This window comes from Plodia interpunctella, chromosome 19, assembly GCF_027563975.2.
Source record: "Plodia interpunctella isolate USDA-ARS_2022_Savannah chromosome 19, ilPloInte3.2, whole genome shotgun sequence".
NCBI lineage: Eukaryota > Metazoa > Arthropoda > Insecta > Lepidoptera > Pyralidae > Plodia > Plodia interpunctella.
In genome coordinates, this window is record NC_071312.1 from 3,182,889 (window position 1) to 3,196,443 (window position 13,555).

The window sequence follows — 13,555 nt, forward strand, 5'->3', positions numbered from 1 at the left end:
TGAATAATTAAAACCGAGAATGTTGGTAATGAATCTCCGATTGGCAAAAGTGCCCGGATAAAATAACATAATTCAAGTATCCGGTCTAAATCAGGGCTGCGTCAAGTAAATTTATTCATGGCTATAAAAGTCGAAACGAAAAAGGGAAGTAATCATTACAGATACAATATGTGAAATTAAAGACAAGTTCAATAAAGAAAAATAACCAAAGGGGACCAGAAAAGGCGAAATATTAATGGAATATTTCCTTGGGAATAAAATATTATAGATATTGTTTTTACTAGCGGCAGAGAACGGCTGAGCTGTCGCAAGCAACCGTCGCGCCTACTGTGGGGGAATATTAAACGAATTGGAGTCGACGTTCTTACACTATACAATCTTGTCATGTTGTTCCTCTCCCCGTCATGGTGTATTAGGAAAATTATATCAAAAATAGTACGTACAATTACTTTAAAATGTGTACTTATGTAACGTAAGTGAAAATACATAGCACGCTCCAACGTAATTAGCGAACTTGTTTATCGAAAAACATTGCAATAAAGCACATTAACGTCGCTTTGTGCTATAGTCCAGTAAAATATAATTAGTGATTCCTCATTACCGCTCGCTGGCGTGGCCCCTCTGGACTTTCGTGCGTCTGCCGGCTTATGGTTATTAATAACGCCGGTCTCCCCCCCACTGCCCCCGCGAGTCCCCACGCTCGTCGCGCTGCCGCACGTCTGACATTTTAATTCCGGAGCCGCGCGGCTACAACTCTACTGCATGAATTTCTATTATCGACATTATGATATCGATAAAAACTGCCACATCTCTAAGAGTTTAGTTTATCTTACGTTCATGTTAGGGTTCAACATCTTGTTTTATTGGGAGAACAACAACAGACAACAAGAGTTTTATTGGGATACTCCAAATAGGCTTGTAAGAAAATATATTCATTTGACAGCAACTGCTAGGTCGTATTTTTTCTGTTCTTGAGGTAAAAAAAACCATAACGGTTTCATTACGTGAAATAAAAAATAATTACCTGTGTTTAATAACAAAGTCTAGATTAGAGGCTGAGATAAGATATAACTAAAATAGGTCAGAAACTGTATTGCATGACTCATGAAATTACACACACAATAAGAGATCAGCTGGAGGAGGTCAGTTTTAGTTTCGATAGTATTACAGTAGTAAAATAACAACAATAATTACAATTCCTCTTTGAGTGATCATTAAGTGACCGAAGATAAACGTGAACATTTTTTAAACATAGCAGTAGCATTTCTTAGCTAACTGGTGTAGGTGAAGTCAACTAAGTAGCATTCAGGTCGAATACTATGCAAATGAATCGATATGTAAGATTTTATTTCCGCCATTTTCATGGCAATGAACTACTAATTAAGTATTGAATTATACTACAATTTTGTTTGCGATTTGTCTTTGAATTAGAAAACTGCCCAGTTTGACAATGGAAAAGTAAACAAATACGATGAAAGACACAAAAGATTCAGCTCTATTATTCTCAGTAGTTATTCTGTCAAGTATCGAGTACGTGCACATCACTAGCTACGAATGCTACAATGGCGGTCGGGCGAGCGCAGGTCGAGCGCAACATGGCTGCCTAGTAGGCGGTTCGTGCGACAGGGATAGAGCTAGCATCGACTATCCGCGTCCCACTTGCACTCGCACGCAATGCTCGCATCGATCTCCACTCGCCGAGCTCGCCCCCCAGCACCAGAAAGGCGGAACTAACAAAATTACAAAGCGCTTTCGAGCCGCTAATCATAAAATAAGATACGACGTTTCATTTCGACCGTACGACTCTCGAGCGATCACGAAGCTGGAATGGCCCTTGACTCTCAAAATTCTATACTGACATCGTGGAGTATTAACCGCGCGTCGCTTGCTCCAAGTTTTGTAAGCCTCGGAACCGAGTTTAGATTTATGTTGGTACGGTAGATTGCACCGATACGAAGATAACACATCTAGCTACATATACACAAATACATATATCGTTCTGATACTAGCTTAGTGGCAGATTAAGTAAGATACAAAGTAGAGAATGGAAACGAAAATACAACAAAGAAGGATGGAATTTTCAATTAGTTGTGAGCTTTGATTGAGAACAAGAATTTATTTTGTAGAAACCACCGCCACCGCCTAAAGGGGTATGAAGATAAAGAGAAGGCTTTTACGTGAGGCAGAGACGGTCGGGAGGCTACGTTAGCATAAATTGTAGACTCCTAGAGGCATTACTTGGTTCGGTTCGAGCCGTGTATAAAATCGACAGAAGATGCTCCCTCGGAGGATTGTATTCTGCTCCGGCGGTTACTTGATAACTGATGATTAATCTTTGCATCTGAATATAGGAATGGAATTAGAATTATAAATGCTAAACACCGGATAGCTATTAAAAGCGAGAAAAAATTATTGCAATTTATAAATCATTCAAGTTGTATTTATAACAGCGACCAGCCGCATAATAACAATATGGTAAAAGTATAGAAAATGAATGACATTAATCGTTGGCAATAAAAAATAACATTGAATTATTGACAATACACGTCGAGCGTTGTATTTTAAACAGTTTCTTGTAACTTATAACATGCAAATGTTATGCCAACATGTGGTACATCTCCATTATAGCGCAGATCAGCCGCTAGGCCGGCCACGTGCGGGCCATACAACTAGAGATGGGACATAGGAATATGCAAATCGTTCGAGACGCGGGCCGTGCCAAAAATACTAGGATCATGTCCCACGATGAATTTCGTTCGCTGCACTATGACGAACCGATCATCAAGATGCGACATTGCATCGAGTCACGCACACACCTACGCTTGAGATTTGTATTTTCAATTTATTTATGCTCATTTTCATTTATTAACACTATAATCTGGAGATCCGACAGCAATAAAATGGCCTTGTCACGGATAACGCAAAATATTACCGCTAAATAGCGAACAATAAAAACATTCCTGGATCTCGAATGTAAAATTTAGATTTAAATGACACGCTTTAAATCGATTTTATTGCGTTTAAGTACTGTACTGCGAAATTTATCTTTTAATTATATGTCGTATTTGTGAATTTAAAAAGAAAACTCGTTTTAAAATGATAAGAATACGTTATTTCATATAGGAACATTCCCAAATTCCCCATTCCTCAAATCGAAGCTTCTAAGTTGGAGATTGCAATGGAAATTTTGATAAAAAAATGATCTATTTTTATGCACAAAGAAAAAAATATAAATGAAAGGTAAAATTTATCAATTCACCTGAATTGTATAGTAGCCTGTTAAATGGTGCATTTATAAAGATAACCTAAAATATGATATGAGAACCTTTCTAGCATGTTAGAACTCTGGAGAAGAGTCGCACGATCCGACTCCTTAGTTTAATTTTAACTTTTTCTTATTGCAGTGACATTTATGATACAATCTCCTCAGCATAATCTTCTCTCATAGTTATAAACAAACAATAAAGATATTTTTTTAAAGAAACAGTAGAATACATTAAAATAAATGTCAGGACAACAAGTCCGTCCACGCTAATTCCACCATTATTATTATATCGCATAAAGGGGAGAGGAAAGAATACCAAAACAGGAAAACAAGCATAACGAAAGTAAAAGTTGTCCATTAGGACGGGTATGACCATAGACGGTTTATTGAAATAGTTATGGTCGGAGAGGTAATTTTTAAAAATTGCTAACAACGAGGGGTTGCTTACATTCGGCAGCAGTTTAATGTCAAGCGATAACAGTAAAGTTCATAGCCAAAGTTCCATCCAGCGTGTTTCGTGAATTACTGTACTTTCCATACAGAACGGGTTTATTTTGCTAACGTTAGTGTACTGAGATTTCTATCAAAAATGTTTGACAAGAAGAATTAAGTATTGTATAATATATCTCAATCAAGTTTTAATTAAAATTCACTATTTATACTTTAATAAATATAAGTCTACCTAGTTTATATAAAACTGGAATTATTAAATATAATGCGATATAATATCGATAAATCAAATCGCACGCCCAAATATTAATCGATTTATCCGTACGCGATTAGATTTCATAGAAAAGACGCCCGAGCCGCTCTACATTTAAGCTTTGAAATAAAGTTAGCATTTTCGCTATCCGACGTAAGAGGCGGGTGAAGTTAATCTTCCAAGAACAGTCAGGGTTGTCAAACGACAGGATTGAAGACGACGCTTTGAAGTTTGTACGGTCAGCAAAACACAAAAACATCCTCGGATGTTTTGTCTTTTGCTGCCTAAGCCTTGGCTTATTTTCGCTCCCATCTCAGCATGTTCCCGGTTACGTTCGGGGCTGTGATACCGCGAAGTCAGGGTTAAAAATAACCTAAAACTTAAATTTTTGGAGATTCGGCTGTGATTTTATAACTGATGTCAATCCTCCTTGAGAATGACATTGTTGCCTATCAGCTGCTTAAACTATGTGTACTTTAGTCGCCTCGTACGACATCCACGGGAGGACAGGGAGTGGTCCTATTCTAGAGCGGAATCACACGCCACATCCAAGATTTATTTTATTACATAAATGCAACTTTCCCAGTGAGTCCTTCTGTCGGGCTGGGATATCGTATCGTATCGGATAATTTAGTGCGAACGGATTTTATTGGAACAATTTACTGCTAAACAGCCACTTTTATGAGGACCAATCTATCTTATAATATATTTTACTAGAGCTACGGTAAAACCCTATCTTATATCAGTGAGCGGAGTTCGGTCGGCAGTCGGCGTTGTTCAAATTATCTAAAATTTCCGCCGCCGCCGCCGCCCGCGCGGTATCGCCGCGATAACCGTAATGCAAACATCGTACCGCTTCGGCGACTACTGCTAAATCTTGACAGCTATATGAATAATCACTTGTTCATGCACAGATCCATCGCTGTGTATGGGATCATATATTTAAAAAAATAACTCGATTTATGTGCTTTGCTCACAAATCGGAAATATGAATGTAGTAAGTCTTGGTGTTCGGGAAGTCTCATGTATATTGGGTGGATTTTTATTCAAAGATTTACAGAAAACTGAGATACATTTTCTCACAGGATTCTTGAGTGAAACGTCAAGTCCGAACCATTTCTTTATAGTGGCATATTTCATCAGGCTATGATTATTGTCTCATTGGACTATAAAATAATATTGGCTTTCTCGAAAGACCAAAGTGCGACATCTGCTAGCTCCTAATTTTCTGATTTTCTACCATATAGATGACTTATCGATAGATGTGGAATAGGGTCTAGACTATGTCCTGCCGTTTTAAAAATCGGTTAATAAACTACTATTAGAACTAAAAAAATGTCTTGAATTAATTTAATAATTATAAGGAAATAGATGAGAATGGATGGAAAATTTGATGCGATTTTTACAAATGTATAGACGAAGGTCTAACTTAAAATCTGGTATAGGTTTCCTCCCGATGTAATATTAATAAGATATCGATGATAATAAAAACTTATGAGCGGACGCACGAAATTAACGCGGGCGAAGCTGCGGCCAAAAGTTAGTTTAAAATAAATTTGGTAAGTACTGGAAATTATACAATGTATTCACATATTCTAAAGGCACAAGCGAGGATAAATTCCGCACGTAACTCTTTCGAACAAACTATCTCAAGTGTATAGAAACAGTGTAAGTGGGACGTTGGGTTGGGAACGCTCCCAAAAGTGGGATATAAAGACGATAACGGTATGATTGATCGCTTTTACTTTTCTAAGAAAAAGTAAGACATGGGTGAACTTCTTAGCGAATCTCGAGACATCTGCAACATGGAGCTTACACTTTTTAGAGTTCCTTACTTTAATAGGCAATAACTAAACGTTATAGTAACAGTTCGTATATGTTTGTCTGTCCACCTGTCAAGAAAGAGCCTTTTTATTTGGGAACGCTTATAATGTCGAAATTTATATAAAAGACTTGGGTTACAAGTATCAGTACTATGAAAAAATAAAAAGACTTGCGATACAAATAAAGAGAAAATCCCGAAAAGCATGAGGCTTACCTGATGCTGTGGCGGCGGCGCCCCGTGCGGCAAGTGCGGCGCGTGCTGGGCGTCCTGTGTCGGGGATAGGGCTCCCGGGGCGCTCTGCCCCGAACCAGGACTGGGCGCGCGCGGGGGCTGCGTTGGCGGTTGAGGGGAGCCGCCTCGTTCGTAGCCCTGATAAGGATGGTTTGTGAGATTAAATAAGTCGTCTGCAAAGGTCATATCCATTATAACATTCGAAGTGGTAATAGTACGTCAACTGTATGTCAATTAATTTGGGTAGTTGTGTCAAGTAGTAACAAATAAAGTTTTTATCTGTCTTGTTTTATGTATTATGCGTACGTATATTTAATTGAGTTTCTAGGATTAGCATGTGAAGTGGAAGTGGTTAAATTAGCATTTAGCACCCCCACGCACGTGTTATCAGATCTATAGTAATATAGTATGTAATTGTAATGTAATTCCTAGAGTAATATTTGATTCAGATTGTTTAAGTTTGTGTGGCGTGTGATGACGCCACTTATTTACTTGTAATCCACTTATCCAATTATTTACTTAACGCCACTTATAATCTTGCGGTAACAAGACTCAAGAATCTACAACGGGTTTACAAAACTTAAAAGTAAAAGTTCTCCAATGGCGAACACCGAATAAGCTTTTCAACTTTTTGTCAAAATGAAGGCGATCTAGACGACGAAATGATCGACTTCCAATTTTGCTGCTATTGGATAACAATCGAAATGGGGGCAATTAATCACTTCGGAAGACGGCCTTGGCCGTGACACCAAAACGCGAAGTCTCGCACTCTAATTACCTTTTTTATTATAGCACCCAGACCCCACGCGGTCTCGTCACGTGGCGCCATTATTATCTGTGTTCCGTGACTATTTCAATGTGGGTAGGTTGATGTTTCAATATATACGATAAGAAAAATAAATATCGAATAATATAGCGTGAAAATCCGTAAAGATTTATAAAGGTTAAAACTATTTCTATTATAAACAAAATTTTGTAAAACTTAAGATAAGTTCAACGTCATGTGTTAGTTATTATGTGTAATTACAATATATTGTTAGTAATAAGATACTTAGTGGCTTAAAAGAGACTACAAGTATTTATTCGGATAACTTACTAATCAAATTAATAAAATGAATACGTATTGTTGGTGAGGGCTTGTACAAAGTGTAGTGTGTACTGGTAAAATTTCATCCCGTTTTCTTGAGAGATCGGAGCCTTATGGCGTAATACTACACAGTATAAACCTACAGATAAACAATGCGAACCAGCTAATCAATGAAAACTAAGTGGTAGCTTACAGAATTCCCTTCAAACATTTATTTATTTATGTACACATGAACTTATAAACTAGTTGTTCGCCGCGAACTTAGACCCCGCGAAGATTATCTTTGTGAACTTGCCGACAGTGTTGCTAAAGCGCTTGTAAATGGCAATATTTATTTACGACAAAAATTAAGGTATGATTTTGTGTTTGACATTTCTCTTCACAGGTTCAGTGCGCTTTGCTTCGAACTATTTATTTGTTATTTGATATGAAATTGTTTGAACGATCAAATACAATTATTTGAGTAGAATAGTACATAGTAGAAAAGTCCTGTCGTCGAAACTCTCAAATGTTTCTGTCGACGAAACGTCCGTAGGGGAAAGATTATGACGGCGAATTATTTAAAAACGAATCGTCCTGTTGGTCATTAGTGCAAAGGAGAAACAACTGTCGGAGAAAGCTGGTACAATCCCTCACGAATACATTTTTGATGAGTTTTTACAAAATTGTAAATATTTCAAAAACGACTTAAACGATTTTGATACCTCACGAACTTAACATTTGTATTAACAAATCCTACATACCTTTTAAATTTCATCAAAATCTAACCAACGGTTCGAAAGTTATCGGGTTACAAACAAACATACATACATAAAATTTATTTTTGCCCCAAGTAGAATTGTAGACCTCGCTCGCTTCACTTGCTCTGTCAATTAAATGATAAACATGGGTCATTGTGTCATATGAAAAAAAATCGCATAACATCTAGCAGCCGCTATTGCAATACGAATAGGCTTGTTCCCGTCAAAAGTTACACATTGTGGTGATATAAATGCGGTAACATTAATTTAACCGTTACCAAACACACGCACACACACATTATTATAAAACAATCGGGCACGTGCAGGGGAAGGTCGGCGGCCACGACTGGCCTTGACCGTGCATCCATTATGCACACCCGTTTACTTGCAAACGAGTGCAACGGAACGTATCTATGCCTATATTAATACGACTTACAGTAATCATGTACGTGTGAACGGTATCTATTCTGCGACGGCTATTACTCTACGTTTCTGTAACTTCCCTTTTAAAAGGGTTAGGATACTGTTCTATCAGTTTGTAAGACAACTATACGGTATTGTTAACTTACATACTCCTTCCACAAAGATTGAGTAAATAATGGTCTACAATCAGTTAGACAGTGGCAGTTTTAGTTCTTTATCATTTTTCAAATCTTGACTACACAGTACACATCGCAAAAAAAACCTTCATAGGAATAACAACAATCAATTAGAGACTATATTGCCGACGTTCAAATTGCCCCCAATAACGCTTTCTTTGACACGTGACATCCCAATCAATTAACTAAATCGATAATGACACAATTTGTAAATGCGTCCTCGACATAGTTCCAGTGAGTCGAGAACAGACAAGAATTGCATCAATCGCACAACAGAATGCTTTCACCCGACAGCTGGTTTCCGCGTCACGTTTCAAGGCTGCAGATAAGGCTGGCCTGATATTATTCTGAGTTTACTAATCCAGGTCAAGAGGAGTCATTCACTTTTCATGTTTCCCCTTTGCGACTCGCGGTAATTGAATAAGGCAAAAACCCCTCGGTTCACGGCCTTTCATTATGTATTCGTTTATTAATGTTACGGAGACTTTGGGAAAAAATGTAAGCAATTCTGAGAATCAATCGTAAAGAAAAGGAATCTTGGATTTCACACTGAACAGTACAATTTTTGGGCATTAGTTTGTTATTTTGCGTCTGAATCTGAGCTTCAAATTGATTGCGAAGGGTTTCATTGGATTTCAATTAAAATGGCATTGTCTTAATCAGCGCTTAAAATGGCTGCAGAAATAACGGGGTTCGTCGAAGTGACGGCGTCCTTTTCGGAGTCTCGCTACGACGTAATTAGATATGCTTCAACTCATTTGCCAGGAATAGCGAGCCGAAACCTACTGAATACCTGCTACTGGATGAAATGTGCTATTACCGTCTTCGTTAGTATCGCTCGATCCACGATTGGAGACAACGCAAGTCTTAATAGATGACATACCCATTTAGGAATTTCCAAAGTTTAAATATCGATAACAAAATTTTTCAGATGTTATTTTATGTCAACTAAAGTTTGAAAAAGTTTCAAGAGGCAGGGGGCGGGATTTGCTTTGTACGGTACGGCGAAAACAAAATGCAAAGAATCCAGAAAACTCTCTCCGAATAATAATTTGTCGACAAAAGTTTGTCGCGTAGAGAATAGCCGGAAATCGAGACTAATGCCAGGCAACGGAGTTTGGCGGAGTTTCAGTCGAACATCCACGCCAGTCGCCAACCAATCCATCAAAGGAGGGTGACTATAGGGAGTGGGTGTACCCCCTCGTACCCACATAAATATTGCGGGTAGGTGAGTACAAACCCTTTGACCGAGTTCTGTTTACTTTCGTTTTCGCTCAGCTGACGGGGCCGCCTCCCCACCGTACGCCTCCACTATTATTATGATAATTAGAGAGCTATCAATGTGGTATTAACGCACCGTCTAACTGGGGCAATACCGAAGAGCCGTTGACATGGTCGGACGTTATGTTTTTTGGTACGTCTCTGCCGGTCGATGGTAGGTCGTCACAGTCTCACGAACAGTTATAGTCAACGGCACAGCAATGAGGTAGAATTGTGAAGAAGCTATTTCGACCAAAGCTAGTAACGGCTAAACAGATTTTTGGGGGGCGACATTTTAAGGCGTTACGTTGTCCTGAAGAGTTCTCAAGGCTGCAACGAGTGCGGACACGACAGACAGAGCGTAGACGTGCATTATTAGGTGGGTGCCGGAACACCCGTGGGAGTGTTGGGGGTGGTGGGGTGCGCGTACGTCATCACCTGAGGCGCGCCCTTGAAACCGCCGTCGCATTCATTGCACCCGGATGCGGGTCGTATCTCTAAGCCCGCAATATCGCTCTCAAGATGCCACCTATTCTGTCTGAGACACCCACCGCCTGTTATTCAAGAATTACAGTCTTGAAGCGATGTCTACAAAGTTAAAAGAACTATCGTAACTTCTCTGCCTTGTCCTATAGTCTGCATTTTAAGTTAAAAATATTATTTCATTCAGCTTACGTTAAATTGGCCTCATTTCATTTACCACGAGTGTTTATATACGATCACTGTTTGCGCTTAACTAAACCTAGAAGAAGGAATAAATGATAGCTCGACATCCTTACATCCTAGTGACAGCCTATTGGCCCATGTAGCTATCGACTCTGGTAAGATCGGCTCTGGACTGGTCTTTGATAGAACTAAAAGTCCTTAAATCATTTAGGCAAGCTTAACAGACTCATGCTGGTTTGAGTGCCAGGTCATGTCGGTTGCTGGCAATTAGAGTACTGATGAGTTGGCAAGGAGGGATTCAAGTGAGGCTCTAATGGGACATGAACTCTTAGTTGGACTGGGACTAATAGCTATAGTAACCATCCCATTATGGTTACTATAGCTATTAGTGCATATATGTCAAAGACAAACAGATCCAATTGAATCAGATTTTATTAAGGTCGCCTAAAGACATTTGACATGACTTTTAAACCCCAGTGAACTAAACTGTCCACAAATTTTCTGGTTTCCTCAAGATATTTTCCTTCACCGGAAGCAAGTGGTGGTCTATGAAAACTTACTATACATGAGTCAGATTGGTATACAAACATGTGGTGCGAGAAGGATTCGAACCTGAGACCTTTGTGTGAACCTCCACCGCGTCGAGTAAAGCAAATATAGACACCTAAATACAAAAGCTTTAATAGAGACACTGACAGAACATTTCAAAAAACATAGTCACCTTTTTTAAAGCTTGTCGACAGCCCTCTCTGTTGATGCAGAGGAGTTTATGACAACAAACGCCAAATATACCAACTACACCAGGAATTGTTAGCCATCATATCTATAACTAGTTTCTTACATGATAAATCAAGGGAGTTCTGCTCCTGTCACGAAGGTAATACCTATTATGTTACATTGATAACACCGATATCTCTGCCAGTGAACACTAGAATAATCAAAGAAAATACAGACAATTATGGATATCTGGCTCGGTGGTCAAAATTTAAAACTTTCAAATCATTTTGAAATATCATTTTCGTTTTTCAGTTTTTTAGTATAATTAGTAACATAATATACACTTTATTGCACCAAAGAAAAACACAGAAAAGAACAAATATCCATAAATACAAATAAAGGGCACAAAGGCGGATTTATTGCTTCCAATAATACTTAATAATAATACTTATTAATGTAAGTAATAAGTAGTAGTAAGTAATACTTATTCATAAAGTAATAACAATACACTTCGGGGGTTTTCATTTATAATATAATTTTAGATGTTAAAGTTTATCACTTGAACTTTCTCGGTTGGGTTTTTTTAATTTATTACCACGATTTCCCCAAAAGAGACATTCATCATAAACATAATAGTAGATTAGTAGCCAAGGGCTGTAAGGTATCAATTGCAGCATATTTAGGCATGAGCGCAATGAGGACGCCTATAGTTCGAGGGTGCAGTTGATGCTTACACCCGAGCTAACTACTCTGCTTTACATCTCGATTGTGAGGTAAGTAGAAAAAACGTATATAAAAAAATCCCAAAAATAAACAATATTTAAAGTAAAAGTTTTCTATTCCCGCCTTTTTTCATTAAAAAGAACCAAGTACAGAACATTTTAATTTTTTTTAAGAAAGAAATTGAGCTTCGCCGTTCGATACCTAAAAATAAAAATGATAAATAAAATTGATAACTATTTTATTTATACGAAGACTAGGCTGAATAGCAAAGCGACCTCTTTGGTCATTGGGCTGAATGCAAGATGTCTATTGCCAGTATGATGGTTAGATGTACGCGAACTTTTTGAAAGAGTGAAGTGTTTTTTTTAATTACTTACCGCCCTCGGGCTTTTCTAGCTACATTATTACCCTAGTGCGCTAATTGGTCACTTATAAGGCCCATTTGGGGGTAATAAGGACCTACTTACCGAACATGAGAGATGTAAAATCCATTAAGACTTCTGGTGCCAAAATCGCATTTATGAATTTAAAACAGCCTTGTTCTTCAAATCTTTCCTTAACACCGATTTCTCCACGGATTTGCTCCAAGAGCTGTGCTTCAAAACGTACGTCTGGCTCCATTGCACAACGAACTTACGTCACCGAGCGCGAGCAGCGGCTTACGTCATTCGAGCGTGTCTTCCAGCTAAGATAGAGCCTATGTCTATTGCCATTAGAGCAAAATTGCCATGGACTCCGCTCAAGTATACATTTATGTTCACTTGAGTGGATGGATGAGGCTCCGACGCGCCGCGCCGGCGGCGGCTCGACGATTCCAAGAAACATTCGAAGCGGTTCTCTAGTTTCGGACTTGAATATGAATCGTATACGACGATGAAGCTTAATTCTGAGAAGACCGAGCTCTGAGAATCCTCGACATGTTTCCGTTCCCTACTTCGAGTTACAGGTGTAATGAAAGGTTTCACTTAGCAAAAAGCTTTTTTATAAAGTCTCGAAAAACTTCCACTGAAGTTTCTTGTGCACGACAGCAACACTGGCGGTGACCGACTTAGTGCAATAATATTAAATGGTATTATGAACTATGAACCCATTTGTTAATTCAAAATATTATCACGTTTATTTCAGTATCGTCACCGTTATTATATATGTACCACAGAGAATAAAAAATATAATTTTAGTTTCAAGTGTGAAGATTTATAATTTGTATTTTGTTGTTATTTACTAGAACTACTATAACACCGTGAATTTCATGTATTTTCACAATGCCATAATATCCCTCGAGACATTGTTCGAATTTATAGGTAACACTTTTCATTCATAATTAAATTCAATTTAGACCTCGATCCCCGTAATTACATTTCCTATTCAAAGTCTACCTCGAGTCAGACCAGTTAAATTATACGACGTCACAATACTGATATGACAAATGTCGTAAGGTCAACGACCGCTATCAGTCAGTTCTAATCCGCCACCGCACCGCAGCTCGTGTACCTACTTAATGTATGCAGGGTTGTTCTGTAACTAGAAATGCGCGTGTCCAGTTGCATAATATAATAATAATGACTTTGACACAATAGGATTTACTTGAAATCTTTGTAACCTAGTTATAATGTTTTTCAAAACGAATATTTCGTATGGTAAAATATATTTTTCCTAATTTATAACACACTGATAACCGTTGTGATAAAAAGTGCAAAATAAAAAATTATACTGTACAGTTTGATGAAATCGAATTAAAT

The 13,555-nt window shown here is 38.2% G+C and overlaps 1 protein-coding gene across 6 annotated transcripts in view; it reads right to left on the reverse strand.

The window, feature by feature from the left end:
* The window catches only part of osa, an 85,097-nt gene that overhangs the window by 54,104 nt on the left and 17,438 nt on the right, over positions 1–13,555 (reverse strand). For all 6 annotated transcript variants that reach the window (XM_053760055.1, XM_053760054.1, XM_053760053.1 and 3 more), the window contains exon 3: positions 6,007–6,162. In XM_053760055.1, coding sequence (XP_053616030.1) covers positions 6,007–6,162 — 156 coding nt within the window. The remainder of the gene's footprint in view (positions 1–6,006; positions 6,163–13,555) is intronic.